At 44.2% G+C, this 17710-nt stretch overlaps 1 protein-coding gene across 1 annotated transcript in view; it reads right to left on the reverse strand.

Moving 5' to 3' along the window:
• The window catches only part of TOP1 (DNA topoisomerase I), an 82233-nt gene that overhangs the window by 20359 nt on the left and 44164 nt on the right, over positions 1–17710 (reverse strand). The window contains 5 exon segments of the mRNA XM_081196828.1: positions 3772–3872; positions 4441–4516; positions 5556–5642; positions 7516–7571; positions 8320–8455. Of these exon segments, the coding sequence (XP_081052954.1) occupies positions 3772–3872; positions 4441–4516; positions 5556–5642; positions 7516–7571; positions 8320–8455 (456 nt within the window).

The following is a 17710-nucleotide window of genomic DNA, read 5'->3' on the forward strand; positions in this document are numbered from 1 at the left end:
ATATTAGAACAGGAAATGGTACAAAATATTCTCAGCTTCCTTGCCTCTGACTTCCCTGAGAGGATATAGGTCTTTCTTAAAAAGCCCCAGGGAAGGCTGGAGTGGGGCTGCCCCAACAGTTCTCTTAGGACTTGGTGGTTATACTCTTCCTCGCCTGGGCTTCCTCATTTCCACCTTCCCTCAGGGCACATGGGTTTTGTTTTGTTTCATTTATTCACACAAAACTTCTATTATATTTTAATCTAGAAAGCCAACCCGTTGTGCTACACACATTACCCATGTCTGCATTTATCACCCAGCACTTTCTGACCGCCTCACAAGCAAGACAATATATTCCAGACTTCTTCACAACGAAGCTAGCATTGTTTTTATGTCAGTTTAGATGCATGTCTTATTTGTATACACCACTTGGGGTGTTAGTAAAAGCAACAAGAAGAAATCCCCAGAGTAACCTGCACTAGGGTCAGTGACCTCTCCTGTGGTCAGAAGAGGGAAATGGTGATTAATGTTGCTTGAGGTACAGAAATGGCACAGGCCAAACTCATCCCCACTTAGAAGTCTGCTGGGTTGTACTGGCAGCAGGGGATGACACTTTTCTGCAATAACACTAAATCCAAACCTGAAAGGCTCAAATTCTCAGGTACTTGTCATGTCTCTACAGAAAAACCTGAAATAGGCATTTCCGGTACAGGGATTCGCAACGTATCACCAGTGAGCCATATCTTTCTTCCTAGATTAACTTAGCAACTGACTTATGTGTTTAGTCTGTCTGTATTTCAAGCGGCAGAATTGAAGGTCACATAATATCTTAACAGCAGAAGCAGGCACTGGGTAAAGGGCGGGTAGATGCTATTTTAAAAAAGTTTTGTTTTCATTGTGTGTAGAAACATACAGAGAGCAGAGATACTCATCAACTTTTTTCTATGGTGTATACCAGGCAGGAAGGGAGCGAGGAGGGGAGAGGACCTTTTAGCTTCCACTTTACTACTGTGTGGAAAGAGCTCTTAGCAACAGTTTTTAAGGTGTCCTGCAGCTATCACACACTGTGTGAAGTAGCTCCAAAAGAAATAGTGGTAGGATGGGGATACAGAAAGATCCTAAAAGATAAAAAGAAACATTGGAAGCAGCCCAAAGTATCATAAATTTCCTCCATGCTAGTTTCACCAGCTCTACCACTTGGAAAGAGTTGCTATGACTTAGACCTTAGCCATTTTCACCCCTGGCTATGTGGGAATACAGAGAGACTTTATCTACCACTACAACTAGTGCTGAGAATAATAGCTTGATTCCTCATATTACTTATCTGATATAAGGTTGGCATTACTCCTCTAAAATCTGATAGAAGGTTGGCATTACTCCTCTAAAACCCTAAACTCTAAAACCCAACCAAACAGGTTTCTTTTAAAACAACTGGCATCTCTCCACCCCCTCAATATCCCCTGGTCTTTCACTCTGTCAGATCTGCTTGAGGTGGAGGGGGGGCATCACCAGCTGAATTACATGCAAATTTCCGGGAGTTAATTGGGCAACGTGGGCTAAGTTTTCATTTGAAAGCAGGATCACTTCAAAAGTGTGGCTGCTGTGCTCCACAGGGTACAAGGGTGGGAGTGGGCAATGGTAAGAACCAGCAAGAAAGCATGGATGAACAACTCTACATTAAGCTTGAGATATCTGCTTGGCCATGTGTTTGTTTTCCCCCTAGAACTCTATCAGCTGGTGTTAGGCTGCAAAACAGTGGTGGGAAGACATAGCAGCAATGGCCAATCGTGGCTCCCTGACATGTGCACATATTACAATACATTTTAAAAAAACCTATTCCTTACATTTGTATTTTAAATTTTTAAGTACAGAAAAGTAAAGACAGAGTGCCCTGCATTGTAATGGGCATTGTGTTTCACGATGAAACACAGAAACAAGAAGCATAAAGCAAAGGAAAATTAGCAAAGGAAAAACCACAAGCTCTTCCTCAGAACTATTTTCTATTGAAACTGCCAACAAATTCTCAATGAAAACGATCCTTGGGTTTTGAAGCCATAAAGTATGTTTAAATATCTGCTGGAATGTTTTCACTTAATCAGTTTGTTGACACAGCCTCTCTCTAAGGAGTGTATCTCGAAACACTGGGAGTTGGTTAGCCAAAAGTACAAAACTAAAGAACAAACACCAAAAAGTTATTCAAAACACACTGCTGCACAAAGTGGATTGCAATGCAATACACCATTATGAGACTGTTAGCACTGTGTCCATTTTAAGCAAAATTCAGGATCAAATCAGCCTTGATCCAGAAAACCGTGGAGGGATGCCATGCATGGAGTAAGGCCTTGAATTTTCAATCTTAGACAGTTGCTTTCACAGGCTTCTTTTAAAATTCCCTGTGGTATGAGGTAGGCTAATGCTCAGGAATGTTAGTTAAAAAAAGAAAAAGAAGAGAAAAAAGATTAGCTTTACATCGCTGCATATGCCTAAAAAGGTTGGTTTAGTTTGTGGACTGCAGCCTGTAAGGGTTAACGTTTTGAAGGAAGGCTAAGCAGCATGTTCGTAACACAAAAGCAAGAGTCATGAAGTTTTATAAAGAGTGATTCTCTTGCAAAAGGCATACTAGTTTGGCAGAACTACAAAAAGTATTAATATGGTTCAAAGGAGGTAAGCTTTCAACTGTTAGATTTGTCAACTAAAGCTTCAGTGGATTAATTAGTAGAGTCCAACTTTAAAATTAGGTGCCAAGCTGTTTTTTGCGGGGCTGGGAAATAGGAATGTTTCAAAAACCTTCCTTGGAAGTTTTAAGCAGGAGTTGGATGGCCATCTGTCATGGATGCTTTAGTTGAGATTCCTGCCTTGCAAGGAGTTCAACAAAATGACCCTCAAGGTCCCTTCCAATTCTAAGATTCTATGATTTCACTTGTTCTAAAATGATGCAGCAGTGTTTTCTATCCCTTGATAAAAAGGTGTAAATTGAGGGGGTCCACTTGCTAGTATAATTCAAGGGACCACTGGTCTGGCTACCTCAGCAACAGGGACACGCTCCCTTAGTCTAAGCAACTGCTAACTGGAAGAACAAAATGAAGATAAGAGCCCTGCTAGATCAGATTAAAAGCACCAGCCTGTTCCAGTGTATGGGAAACCCACAAGCAGAACCAGATTGCAGCAACACGGTTCACACTTGTGATTCCCAGCAACTGGTATAAATGAGAAAGGGCTAATAGTCCTTGATAGACTGATGCTCTGTGAACAATATCATGAATAATGAACAGTGGCTGTGAGCAGGTGTTTAAAAAGTGTACTTAAGTGAAGGGTAGAGGGCTTTTTGAACGAACATTTTCACTGCTCCTAACTGGCAATTTTTGCTGAGCAAATATAACTTTATGAAATCAACAAAGTGCTAGTTGTAAACTTCACTTAATTTTTGTGATACTTTTGCTGCTAGTGAATTGATATTAACAAAAAACTACCGCTAAACGTTCTAATAACAGATAGACATGCCACCTAATAATAAGAGAAACAAAGGTTATGACTTCAGTACCTCAGGACTTCTAATAAAATGGATATTAAATTTTTGTTCCAATGATAAATCAATTGGTTGAAAGCCAATTATTAACCTAACAAATCCTTAACTAGCTGAGAGCTCAAACTGGGGTTTTCCTTTTCCCTCTAAAATGGAAGATAATCCTGTTTGCAGCTTTGAAGTCCAACCACAAAGAGTTTTCAGTCAGCATTTTTTCAGATGTAAGAGGAAGCAGCCAGCCACAGGCTGAAATATCAGAGGTGTGTTACCATTTCCATTTCTGCTCCTCTTCTTTTTTTGTTTTCTTCTTCTTCATGTCTCCTTCAGGAGGCTTCTTATCTTTGCTCTTTATTTTCTTGGGTTTGACATCCTGAAGAGAGATTTTTTTAAAGAGAGAGATGCTATACAGGGAGTAGTTTTACAAAATACTCTTACATTTAAAAACAAATAAATTTTGTAAGAAACCATTTGAAATGTGCTTCTCACAAAAAGGCCCTTGGTCTGAATCAAACTACTTATTCAGTTTCCTACCAGTGGCAAGGAATTATCATCAATTAACATGCAGAGTGTATCATGGTATGACATAAATAAATTGGCAAAGGCATATACAGGAGGCAGAGAGAAGTGAAAGGGCATTATGTAGAGAAAAAAGGAGATGAGGACCACTTAGCCTAAGGATGGAGGTGGAGTTGCAACTTTGTGGCGAGCAGAGCCCAGCCACCAGTATGCTCTCTGCATGAATCTAGCCAAAAATCAGGATCTCTACATACTGATCTTAACATGTACTCTAGATCGAGACATCATGTTTTTTTGGGGTTATTGTTTTCAGATGAATGCTAAATTGGATATTCTAAGCAAAATAAAGTGTTCTTTCTCCACAGTTGTCTCCACAACCTGTTATTACCCCAGAAATCCAGAAAATATAAATTCAACCAAACCTCCTCTTCTTCCTGTTTCCGCTTCTTTGATTTTTTTATATCTTCAGTTTTGATCTTCTTGGGTTTGTAGTCAACACTGAAACAGATCCAACAATTGTAAACAAATCATTTATTTCCAGTCCCGGATTTTATTACTCTCGCCCTCCACACACAAATGTTGCTGCTGTGCTGCTTACAGCCTGCATTCCAAAAGCACCAACACCCCAACTCTTGTGGCTCAGATGAAACCTGCTGCTTAACTTTAAGTTATACGTTTCCTGAAGCCCCTTCCGTAAGAACAGACACAACTACTTTCCAGCGTCTGTAGACAAATGCCAGTTCTCTACCTGTGCTGTGCACACACTGACACCATATTATACATGGCTACTGCAGAGTACAATCAAGAAATAAAATCTGCTTTTTTTGTATTTGACGCAACCTGTTGCCCCTCATTTGCACTGATCGCTTTTCTTCTCTTTGCTGTTGCAGGACCAGGGGGCGGGGAGAGTTTAAACTCCCTTTGCAGCAGGAAGGGGTTACACTAGTAGGACGACTGATACTGGTCCTGACCCAGTGTGAATCCCAGGCACCTAGCGGTCCCAGATGGAGTAGCGGGATCCAGATGAGCACTGTGATATACACATCAGGTCCACAGTTGCTCCTATATTAACATCTCCCTTGCAGGATCAAGGCAATTCACTATAGAAGACAGCTGGGGTTCACAAAGTATTATTAACACTCACTATTCATTTGGTCCTTAACATTTTGTCTTACTCATTATTCTTTTGTTTTATAAAAGCATTTGTCAGCTCCCTTTCAAAAGATCAAGGCCGCTTACATAAAATGAAAACAAACAAAAAACTGCGCTATTAGAAAAAAAAGTAAACCCCCCAGAATGTGGCCCTCCCTCAAGGGTAATTAAAAGCATTCACTTTTCATTGAGTGGAATGATGATGTCTGAGTGACAACTGATATCTGGAATGGGCAAAAGAACTTAAGCCCTTAAATCCATTGATCTCAATGGGTCTATTCTGAGTTATGACTTAGGCAAGATACTATAGTTGCTTGCTATAGACAGATGCAAATGTCCCATTTTCCCCGCTTTTCACTGTAGGTAATGTTCACAAGCTACTCACTCATCATCCTCTCGGGGTCTCTTTAGGGGCTTATAGTCTTCTTTGTAGTAGCCATCGTCATCCATTTCTTCCTTAATACGAGGTGGGCTAGACAGAAAAGGAAATGAGTTATTTAGTCAAGAACATGACTACTAAGCTTCAGCTTGTAGCCTGACTTCACCTACCACTGCAACCCACGTGAGGAGAACTCTCTCATTATCCCTGCCATATTTAGAGTTGAACAGGATGTGTGACTTTCATATAGTTTCAGCTAAACTGAAAATATAACACCATATTGCAGGGCTGGTGGGGTTCTGCCCCTCAACCTCCCCCCCCCCCCATTTTGGTGTCAGCAAAAAAGAAAATTAAAATAAACATCCTGGAAAGTAGATCCCAACACCCTGGTGGGGATACCAATAACTCCCCGCTTCTTAGCTGATCTGTGTATGGTTTTCTCCAAAATCTCTGCCATAACACCCTACTAGGTTTCTATATTCCTCCAGATGTACCATTTTGGGAAGCTCAGATTTAAATTAAGGCTGCATAGAATAATGAGAAAAAAATCCTACAACAATGGGACAATGGATTACAAATCCTGAACAGAAACTTGTAGATGTTAGCAAGTATTACGTGTTAAAGATGTGTCAGATTCAAACTACTTGATTGCTTTTTAGTTACAACAATTCAAGTTTTAAAATTGTTTTAATAAATCTACTCTCCCTGAAATATCCACACACTGGATATTGGGGTATTCCATAATATAAATTACTAGTTCTATTTTGTTTTACCTACAGGTATGCATGGCATTTTTGTACGGTGTGTGTGTGTGGGGGGGTATTCATATTTAAAGAGAATCTGTAGCTTGCCCTTCCAGTGAAAACCATGGTGGGTCAAAGCATATAAAACAATGTAACAAAAAGTGGCTGTGTTCAAACATCATATTGACCCAGACTTCCTACCTTATCATGGTTTATCAGGAATAAGCAGCATGCTAATGCAAGCTGCCTGAGCTCACAGCTGGAAAAACTCAGCAGCGCTGGCAAATACACCTCTACAGTTACTGGGAACAAATGCATGCTGCTAAAGGAGCCATTTTGATGGAAGTCACTTTACAAAGCTACTCAGGAGACCACATTTCAGCCACTGAAAGCTAATTTATTGAGCTGACTCTAAAAATACTTTTTTTCCAAAGGCAAAAATTCTGCAGCTATTTTGCAATGAAGATTGTGTTCTGTGGAATACAAAAGATCTTAGAGCTGCAGTCTGCTTGGATGTTTCAGTGCAGTGCAAACTCCACAAAACCCAAAACACTGCAGGCAATGAGGTCACCTTCTGCAGTGCCATCTCTCTTCTAAAAAGATGTAGCCTGATCTGCTTTCCACTTCAAATATCTAACACTGATAAGATCAGCTGGTAATACAAGACAGCAGAGTAAAATACTCGTACAAGGAATGCTAGTATTTAAAAGTACAAAGGCACTGCAGATTTTAAAGGCTGTGTTTTAAATCAATCCACCATCGTGCCTCAAAATGCAGGAGATTGCTGGAAACAAGCTGCATGATAGTGGAAAAGTCTGGTGTCAGTTCCACGAGGTATTTATGCTGAGCATAACTGCTGCTGGCTTTTTGACAAGCGGGTTTTACATTCTTAAGATTGCAGTTCCTAGAAATACCAAGAGGGGTCCTTGCTTTCTTCTACTAAGAATCAAGCAGTTTATATATGCTTGAATACTGTTTTAGAAACAGTGCACAGGAGGAACAACTTTAGTTTCACCCTAAATTCCCAGTTCTTCTACCGAGCGTTTGATATTGATAGGGAACAACTTTAAAAGTCTATGTTATTTTAGAGTCTTTATCAGGGCCAAGAAAAGAGGATCCCAGAAGTCTCAGGGATCCCACTGAGAAATTCCACTCATCTTCTGGGTACAAGTCAAAACTAAAAATCTAACAGTCTTCTTCACACAAGGCTCCCAGTTGCATACCTGGAGAAGCCATTTTCTTTTTCCTTCTTTATTTTCACTTCACCAGATGATTTACTCTGAAAACAGAAGTGAGAGCTGGTTAGTAAGCTATAAAAAGCACTGTCATATCTTCCCTGTTCATTCAAATGTAACTGACAAAAGACCCTTGTACCAGGAGCAAGTGCACCTCCAGCTATTCCTCAGAAATGCTTTCAGCATTATTGGGTCCGGTCAATCTCCAATACGTGCTTTGTCCTGCTGTTTTCCTATCTATCTAGATGTTCTCCCGAAGTTTTTCCTTTTGTCTGGCCACAACTGTAGAATTTGCTATCAACTCCTTGGCTTATTTAGACAAGGCTTCTGCTTGTACTGTTACACTGCATAATTATGCACTTTGCCCAGACATGAACAGATGGGTAAGAAAATTATCAAGGTCCTGTCTGTCCCTCTTCTGTCTGTCAAGGCTGGGCTAAGGTGTGCACCTGCATCGGTGCAATGTTTGTAATATCCTGCATCAAGTTACCTACAGAATCCCTCCTCATGTAGAACACAACGTGTGCTGAAGTTCGGCCTGTAGCTGCTATGAAGTTTAACATGACTTTTATTATGACAAGTTTACAACAGCCATTTAAACAGATGCACAGTGATGTCATCTAACACCTAATGCCACGGCTCTTATAGCCTTGAGTTTCTGCTGAAACTGCACGTGGGATCTGACTAGCAAAACAGCTTAAAAATGTCAAAAATGTGAAGCTGCTCGTGTCTTTATCCACAACAAAAGCCCAGTCCAAAGCAGTGCCATTCAGCCCCACCACCATCCTGTACCTTTTCTTCCTTTCGTTTCTCCTTGTCTCTATCTTTGTGTTTGTCTTTGTGTTTGTCGTGTTTCTCTGAACTGCCATCTTTGTGTTTGGTTTTCTCCTTCTCTTTGTGTTTCTTCTCCGAGGAATCTTTGTGCTCACTGGAAGATACAAGAGTCAGTTGGGACAGGATCGGTAGCAATTGACACGCCAAGCCCTAGAAAGTTCTCTATTAATATGAAGAATCACACAACTGTAGCAATAAGAAACATAGTAAAGTCAAGATGCCTCGGGGACACCACAGACTAATGCATTTTCGCCTGAAGGAGTTTCAACAATATATGTGCACTGTTCAGTACACCTTAAGCCCAGTGCTAACATCTTGGCATTTATGCTTTTAACAGCAGACATTAACTGGAACCTTCAGTGGATTTGTCCCCCTACTGAGACGGGGTAAAAAGAAGACAAACCCTGTAGTTATAACACCAAACATCATATTTATGGCTCATATTGGTATTGATAAATTTATTAGGTGAGAGAAACAGAGGCACACAGCAATTAAGCAATGGGCTGTGGTTCACTCAATTCAGTCACTAGAAGAGCCAGAAACTGAGTTCAGGAGTTCTTCCATGTCTAGTTACATGCTTCTCCTGTTAGTGCATTTTAGAAACCAATGATGTTTGTTCCATATGACCTTCGCCAAGCCTCACTTCTTCCCTCTCCCCACCAGTGGCCTGTTTCACTTATGAGGGAGAGAACAAATGGAACGTATATTAAGGCTAAAAAAAATGATGGGTTTTCATTACATCAGAAAGAAAATGGTATATCTCTACAGTCATACCTCAGGATAAATACGCTTCAGGTTGAGCGCTTTCAGGTTGCGCTCTGTGGCGACCCGGAAGTAATGGAGCGTGTTACTTCCAGGTTTCGCCGCTCGCACAGACGGTCAAAATGACGTCACGCGCATGTGCGGAAACGGCGAAATGCGACCTGCGCAGACGCGTCTTATGTTCTGTTCGGGATGCGACTGGGGCTCTGGAACGGATCCCGTTCGCATCCTGAGGTACCACTGTAATTCTATTCTAATGCCAAAATCAAAACAAAACCCAGTCTCTTTAGAAAGTGGTCCATTTCCCAATTAACTATTCAGTGGCTGCTTAGACCACAATAATTAGAATTAAACTTGTAGATTACAGAGATGAATTGTTGAAAAACCCTTGAAGATGTGGTATATCCTGCTAGGGAAAGATTTAAGGCTTATGCGTGATTACATTATATCCAGGCACATGATAAAGAAAGCAGCTCTTAAGAGAACTCCAACACTGCATTTTGAGAAGTCAACTGCAGCCTTCTCCTATTACACTCATTAGGTTTCCTTACTTCATTATCCTGACCCTCTTGCCCCTCAATGACTCTGCAAGCTAAGTACTCTGGATTCCCCTTTCATTCCTCCCACTTGCTAGTGCCACTCTATTTCTTATGGTTTGATTCTCAGCTCCCACAAGCCCTTCCAATGTGACTTACTGCTTCTTGAATCTGGAAAATTCTTCGTCCCTAATGTAGAGACACATACCACAATAAAGTCAAATAAGCAACTATATTTATTACATTTTTATTCTGCCCATATCCTAATAATATTTTTAATGTACTTTTTCTTGGTTTTAATGAATGGATGGTATAGTTTGTTTTTTGTAAAGTTGATTTAAGTTGCCTGCGACAAGAAAAAGTATCTAATAAACTTAAATAACAACAACAACAATATGCCTCCCCATATTTCAGCTCACCACCACTCTGAAAAGGTTAGACTAAGCGATAGTGATCTCCTCTGCTCATCAAATTAACTTCATGACCAAGTGGGGATTCGAACCTGGGTCTCCCCAGGTCTGGTTAAACACTATATAATACCAGCCTTCAATGTCATATACCTTCTCCAAATGCCCATAAAACATTTAGTTCTTTTAAAAATGGGATGCAATTTTTGAGTCACTTCATCATTTAAGTATTTAAGGCAAGAACCACTACATATAAAGAAATCACATTTACCAAATACAAAAAGATGGAATTTCTAATACAATCTTCTGTTCCCCACAGTGGCCAACCTTTTTTGGTTCACATAATTTATTTCAACAATCCAACTTTCATAAAATGGAAAGCCCACTTGTTACAACATCTAACAAACTTAAACCGGCTAACAGTATTTTTATTTCACTTTTGTTTTATGCAGTTGTGATCCCCCCCCTTTCATGAAAATGATGCTGATAAGGTTAAGTTACATAACTTCATATCCAATAATCAGGTCTGACTTTTGCTGTCTGTTTGCCTGTTGCAAAGCAAGCAGATGCAGAATTAGGAATGCCTAAATGTCATCCGCTCCTTGCTTGGAGGACAGAGAATATACTTCTTTCTACCCATTCATGGTTTATTGTCTTGAGAAACTTGGGTTCCCAACCTCTATTGCTTCAAAAGAGAAGATAGGAAAGAGAAAATGAAAAAGGGAAAATGTACAGGTGCTGTAAAGAATTAAGAGAGGATCAATACTAGCTTGGCTAAGTATGCTAGGTTATTAACCAATGTTAAGCCAGAGTTGTATGGTGTAGTTTGGGTACAACAGGGAATAGGTTTCATGAAGTCAGGATTGTTGCACTGAACAGAGTGTTTGATAGTGAAAAGGGAAGAGACCTCTTAAAACCATGGTTTATAAAACAATGGATAATAATCAAAACCTGGCCACTATGATGGAGGTTAATTGCTACTATGATGTGCTCCAACAGACACGGACACCAGCAAAAAGTAACAGTTTTTAATTGCAGGAACACAACAAATTTTTAGCCAGCTTTTAGTCATGGCACATTAAAGATTCTTCACATTTTTCTACTGCAAAAACATCCTCTGATCTTTTTTTCATTACTTCTACCTGGGTGTATTAAATACAACTGACACGAATTCTTGTCACCTGCAGCACTACAATCAGTTTCCCTACTTCAGTCACAAACACATGCACCCCATAGCTATACAAATTGACAAGTGAAAAAGACAGACACAGTAAGAACTTTCCTGGTAACAAATACCTATTTAGAGAACATACACATATGAAATGTCACCACAAGCAAACTTCTCAACAGGAAAAAAAAGAGAGATTTAATTTGCATGACAGCAGAAAATAGGGAAAAACCACCAACAAATGGTATGTGTCTCTGAAGAAAAACTCACAGACCAGTGCAGCTTCTAATAAGTGAAGGTAAGCAAATGTGTCATTTAACTTAATATCGTTTTGTAATCAGACAAGAACTATTTGGAGCACCTCACATCAAGACATAAGCCCTCATTTTAAATATCTGTTTGTTATGAATAAGATTGGTAAACTAGCTTATGTGCCTGTCAGGGAACTGCCATCAGAGCATCAGGTGGTGGAGGGACTCAGGCAGGATGAAAGAGACTCAACTGCTGAAGCAGGGACCAGCAGGGGGAGGAGTGGGTCTCTGAGGGAATGCGAGCAGAAGGGAGGGCTCAGGGAGGCTTCCAGCGAAAACAGTGGGGAGGTATCGGAGTCTCCCATAGGGAGACCCATACCTCGCAGGAAACTGTCACGCCGTGAGTCCAGGAGACGCGTTTCCGTTAAGGAACTTCTTTGTTGGAAACGCTTCCGCAGACAGCCACTGTCGGACTCTACTAGTGACTAGAGCAGACATGTCTGAGGAGCTCCGTCACACACGGAGGTTTGTGGGGGCGCACAAACTCTGAGGGAGCACGTTTTCACGCACAAGCAGCTAATCAAACCCTCACAGCAGTCCGACAGTCTTTGTACGCTGCCTGTGCAAGAGAAGGCATCATGAGCGAACCAACCGGAACCGGAGGAGCAGGGGCTGGAGCTGGTCCAAGCTTGGAAGATAGATACCGAGCGTTGGAGGTTCAACTGGCCCTGCAGACGGCGAGGCTGGAGGAGAGAAGGGCTCAGGATGCAGACAAGAAGGGGAGAGCCACTCAATTCCCCAGAAAGGTACCAGGATTGGTGCAGAAATTTGGGGGGGACCCCAAGGACTACCATGCTTTTAGGACAGAGATGCAATATGCCCTTAATGTGCAGTTCGATGAGTTCCCTGATGAGGAATCGCGAGTTGCTTTTGTAATTGGGCATCTTGAGAAAGGGGCTAGAGACTGGGTGCGACCCCTAATGGCAACGCACAATGACATACTAAAGGACACAATGAAGTTCTTTCGTGCAATGGATATCATGTTTTCCAGCGATATTGAGGAAGGGGTGGTGCGCAGACAGCTAATGGCTTGTAAGCAGGGGAGTCGATCTGTCCGTGAATATTGGACTGAGTTTACCATGCTGATTCACAGACTGAGTTGGGATTTATCGGCGGCACCCGTTCAAATGCTATTTGAAGAAGGTCTTTCTTCGGGGGTGAAAGACGAGCTGGCACGGAGCCCCAGGGCGGAGTCTATGGATCAGCTGACCAAATCTGCGCTGACCATAGGAGCGCGGCAGGAGGCAAGAGCCTTGGAGAGGCGGGAAGGGAGAGGGGAACGTTGGAAGGAGTTCCGCATTCCAGACATTCCTGAGCCAGCTTTCCCGCCGGCAGAGCCGATGGAAATCGGAACAGCGCGCGCGCGCGCATTTTCAAAAACCAGCGAGGGAGCTAAGAAGGAGGGAAAGGGCCCCCGGAAATGCTATCTCTGCCAACAGCCAGGCCACTTTGCCAGAGTCTGCCCCCAGAGGAAGGAATGGCAAGGGATGGTGGGAGCTGTTGAGGGGGGAGAAGAAGGGGGAGCGGAGCAGGTAAAAGCCAACGCCTGGTTGCCACAATTGGGGCACTGCAGCCAGGCCAAAGAGCAGTGAAAGTGCCCGTGCCAGAAGCTCCTCGACCTGCTCTAGTGATTGAAGTGTCGCTAGAGCTGCAGAATGGGCACCCCCTAAAAATAAAGGCGCTATTGGACTCAGGCAGCTCCTGCAATTTTATGAGCAAGGAGTTTGTTGCTGAACACCAGATACAGACCATCCCTTTAAGCAACCCCCTGCAGGTGACCACGATTGATGGCAGGGAGTTGTTGGGAGGAGGAGTCCGCTTGCAGACTGTCCCAATGATAATGAGGGTGGCAAGGCACACAGAACTGATAGCGTTTAATGTGGCCACCCTGGGAGGCGCTCCCATTATTTTGGGAATGAGCTGGCTAGCTCTACATGATCCGCTGGTTGGCTGGCATCAAAGAGTGGTGTCCTTTGGTTCAGCACATTGCCTAGAACACTGCAAAGGGGAGAAGGGTTCAGTAGGGGCCCAAGCCACCCTAGCAGGGACTGAAGTAATGGGAAAGGTGAAGGTACCACCACAGTATGCAGATCTCAGCGACGTGTTCAGCGAGAAGGAAGCTGACCAACTACCACCTCATAGACCCTTTGATTGTCAGATCAATTTACTCCCTGGAGCACAGCTTCCCGTGGGCAAGTTGTATGCCATGTCAGACAGGGAAATGCAGGAGTTGCGAGGGTTCATTGACAAGAACCTGAAGAGAGGCTTCATCAGAGAGTCCAAAGCAGCAGGGGGGAGCCCAGTGTTCTTTGTGGACAAAAAAAATGCGGACAAGCCGAGACTTGTATGTGATTTTAGGCGGCTGAATGCAGTGACTGAACCGGTGGCGTTCCCTATGCCCAGAATTGATGATATTTTGACCATGGTGAGGAAGGGAAAGATTTTCACAAAGCTGGATCTAAGGGGGGCGTACAACCTGATACGCATAAGGAAAGGGGATGAATGGAAAACCACCATGTTTACCCCTTTGGGGGCGTTTGAATACCTCGTTATGCCATTTGGATTACAAGCAGGCTCCGCGTGTTTTCAATCTTTTATGAACCACGTGCTGGGCCCTTTGCTCTACAAGAATTGCGTTGCCTTTCTAGATGATGTGTTGGTGTATTCTGAGAATGAGGAGCAACATGTGAGAGACGTCAGAGAAGTGTTGAGCAGACTGCAAGCCAACAGGCTGTGGGTCAAACTGGAGAAGTGTCGGTTCCATACCAAGGAGGTGGAATTCCTGGGGTACCGCCTGTCAGACAAGGGATTGGCCATGGATCCCGGCAAGGTACAGGCAGTGCTGGAATGGAAAACACCCAAAACCAAGAAGGATGTGCAGAGGTTCCTAGGGTTTGGAAACTTTTATCGTAAGTTCATCCGCAACTTCGCCCATCTGACGGCGCCCATCACTGACTGTCTCAGCAGTAAGAAGAAGTTTGTATGGACGGCGGAGGCGGGGCGAGCGTTTGAGGAACTGAAAAGGGCCTTCGCCTCTGAAGAACAACTTCTGCATGTGGATTTACGAAAGAAGCTAAGGGTTGAAACAGACGCATCTGACAGAGCCATAGGGGCGGTGCTTCTTCTGCAGCCGGGGAAGGAGGAGTCGGAGTGGCGTCCGTGTGCCTTCTTCTCGCGGAAGCTGAACAAATCCGAGAGGAACTACACGGTGTACGACCGAGAACTGCTTGCTATTCATGAGGCGTTCCGGAGATGGAGGCATCTGCTAGTTGGTGCACAACATAAAGTGCAAGTGTGCACGGACCATAAAAATCTAGAGTACTGGAGAACGGCGCGAGTGCTCAACCAAAGGCAGTTGAGATGGGCCCAAGAGTTCTCCAAATTTAACTTTGAGATTTGTTATGTGCCAGGCCCAGAGAATGTTAGGGCGGACGCTCTCTCACGCAAGCCTGAATATTTGGAGGGGGAGGGAGCACCCGAAGAAACCCATATCATTCCAGAGGACCGCTGGGTGTGTGGGGCGACTTTGGTGGGGCAAAGGGAATTGGTAGAGGGTACGGTGCAGGATGCATACGCCCAGGGGAAACTCAGGGATCTCAGAGGGGAGGAAGACAAACCCGGTGGTTTTGAGGAGAGAAATGGGGCATTGTATTATAAGGGAGCGTTATATATACCTGAAGGGGAATTGAGGGAGAAAGTACTCAAGCAGCTGCACGATAGCCCCACAGCAGGGCACTTTGGGCAACACAAAACCATGTGGCTGGTTACCAGGGAATTTTGGTGGCCCAAGGTCAGGGAAGATGTGCGGGAGTATGTGAGAGGGTGTGAACAATGCCAAAGAGCCAAGGGGGAGAGGCAGGCGCCGGCTGGTTTATTAGAACCACTGCCCACACCTGAGAGACCGTGGGAAGCAGTGGCAATAGATTTCATGACTGATCTGCCAAGGTCTAGAGGGAAAACAGCCATCATGGTTGTAGTAGACCTGTTAACTAAAATGGCCCACTTCATAGCCTGCTCACATGCGGTTACAGCAGAAGAAGCAGCCAAATTGTTTGTAGAGAATGTGTTTAGGTTGCATGGCGCCCCCTTGAGGGTGGTTTCAGACCGAGGGAAACAATTTACTTCCAGGTTCTGGAGGAAGCTCATGAGCTTACTGCATGTAGAGGTTAATTTCTCGACGGCCCGTCATCCTGAAACCAACGGGCAGGCGGAAAGAGCAAATGGGGTTCTCCAACAATATTTGAGGTGTTATGTTAATGACAGAGAGAATGATTGGGTGGAGAAGCTGGCGTTGGCAGAATTTGCCTACAACAATGCAGAGAACGTGTCCACGGGGATGAGCCCCTTTTTGGCTAATCACGGGTGCCATCCCAGAGCCTTCCCAGGGGGGGAGGGGGAGAACTGGAGCGTTCCAGCTGCAGAACAGTTCGTGGAAGAAATGGAAGCGATCCATCGCCAGCTCCAACTCAACTTAAACAGGGCTAAGGAGGAATATAAGAGGCAAGCAGACAAAAACAGAAGGGAAGGTGAAAGCATCAGGGTGGGGGACCAGGTGTGGCTGTCAACCCAAGGGTTGCCATTCAAAGGAGGTTGTAAGAAATTAAGACCCAAAAGGCTGGGTCCGTTTGAAGTCATACAGCAGGTCAATCCAGTGGCTTTCAGGCTCCGGTTACCGAACCACATGAAGCTGCACCCAGTTTTTCACAGGTCGTTGCTGTCACCGTATAGAGGAGACAGTGAGGGGAGGGTCACTAGGGGACCAGCAATGGAGGAGAAGGAACACAGCTACCATGTAGCGGAGATCCTCGATTCCAGGTGGAAGGGAGATCAAGTAGAGTATTTGGTAATGTGGGAAGGGGAACCGGAGTCGGAAAACACCTGGGTTAGGGCAGAGGATGTCAATGACGAGGTTTTAATAGAGACTTTTCATCAGAGGTTCCCACGTAAACCTCAGCCTGTAGCGAGGTTCCGAAGGGAATACTTTGCCACCACCGACGAGGAAGAGGAGTTGGAGGGGTTCCCAGATTCTGAAGAGGAGGAGGATTCAGCTGGCCAGGACGACGATCGATGGAGAGAATTGTTCGAGACGTCAGAAGATGAGGAAGATTCGTTTCGGGGTTTTAGCCCTTCACCTCCCAGGGGGGAGGAATTGGGAGGGGGTGAGGGGGGCCCTGGAGGGGAGGTGGATGTCAGGGAACTGCCATCAGAGCATCAGGTGGTGGAGGGACTCAGGCAGGATGAAAGAGACTCAACTGCTGAAGCAGGGACCAGCAGGGGGAGGAGTGGGTCTCTGAGGGAATGCGAGCAGAAGGGAGGGCTCAGGGAGGCTTCCAGCGAAAACAGTGGGGAGGTATCGGAGTCTCCCATAGGGAGACCCATACCTCGCAGGAAACTGTCACGCCGTGAGTCCAGGAGACGCGTTTCCGTTAAGGAACTTCTTTGTTGGAAACGCTTCCGCAGACAGCCACTGTCGGACTCTACTAGTGACTAGAGCAGACATGTCTGAGGAGCTCCGTCACACACGGAGGTTTGTGGGGGCGCACAAACTCTGAGGGAGCACGTTTTCACGCACAAGCAGCTAATCAAACCCTCACAGTGCCAAAATAAAAAATAAAATAAAAAATAAAAAGATTGCCATCCTGTGAAAGAGAGAACATAATTCCCATTTGACAGGTGGGAAATGGATGACATGGGGATGGCAACCTGGATCATACGTCAGCCTGAGATCAGGCAATACAATTGACTCAAATCTACACTGCAGTCCAGTCCTTACTTTAAAAAGCATGTTCAGCATGTGCAAACAATCTCCTGCTGGCACAGACAAAAACTGTTCACCTAACAACTAATAAGGTGGTGTTTTGCTGCCTGAGGCAAAAAGCCCCTGTTCTACATACAGAAGCCAAGGAGATTGGCAGCTGGATCTATCAGTGGTAATAGGCCAGTGTCTTCCATGGCTCTTGAGGGCAACGTGCTAATTGAGAGGATTCAGGACAGGCTGTTGGCACAAACAGCTCTATCCTCCAATACAGGGGAATGTTGTCCCTCAGCATCTACACCCGAAGCAGCAACCCCACTCTGCCTAATGGTAGGGCCGGCCCTGGCTCTCCTGCGCAAGCTCTGGAATTCCTTCTTCTACCAAGGTTCAGAACAAGTAGGGAAGCTTGC

Source organism: Podarcis bocagei (assembly GCF_964188305.1).
Source record: "Podarcis bocagei genome assembly, chromosome: 5".
In the NCBI taxonomy this organism is placed as follows: domain Eukaryota; kingdom Metazoa; phylum Chordata; class Lepidosauria; order Squamata; family Lacertidae; genus Podarcis; species Podarcis bocagei.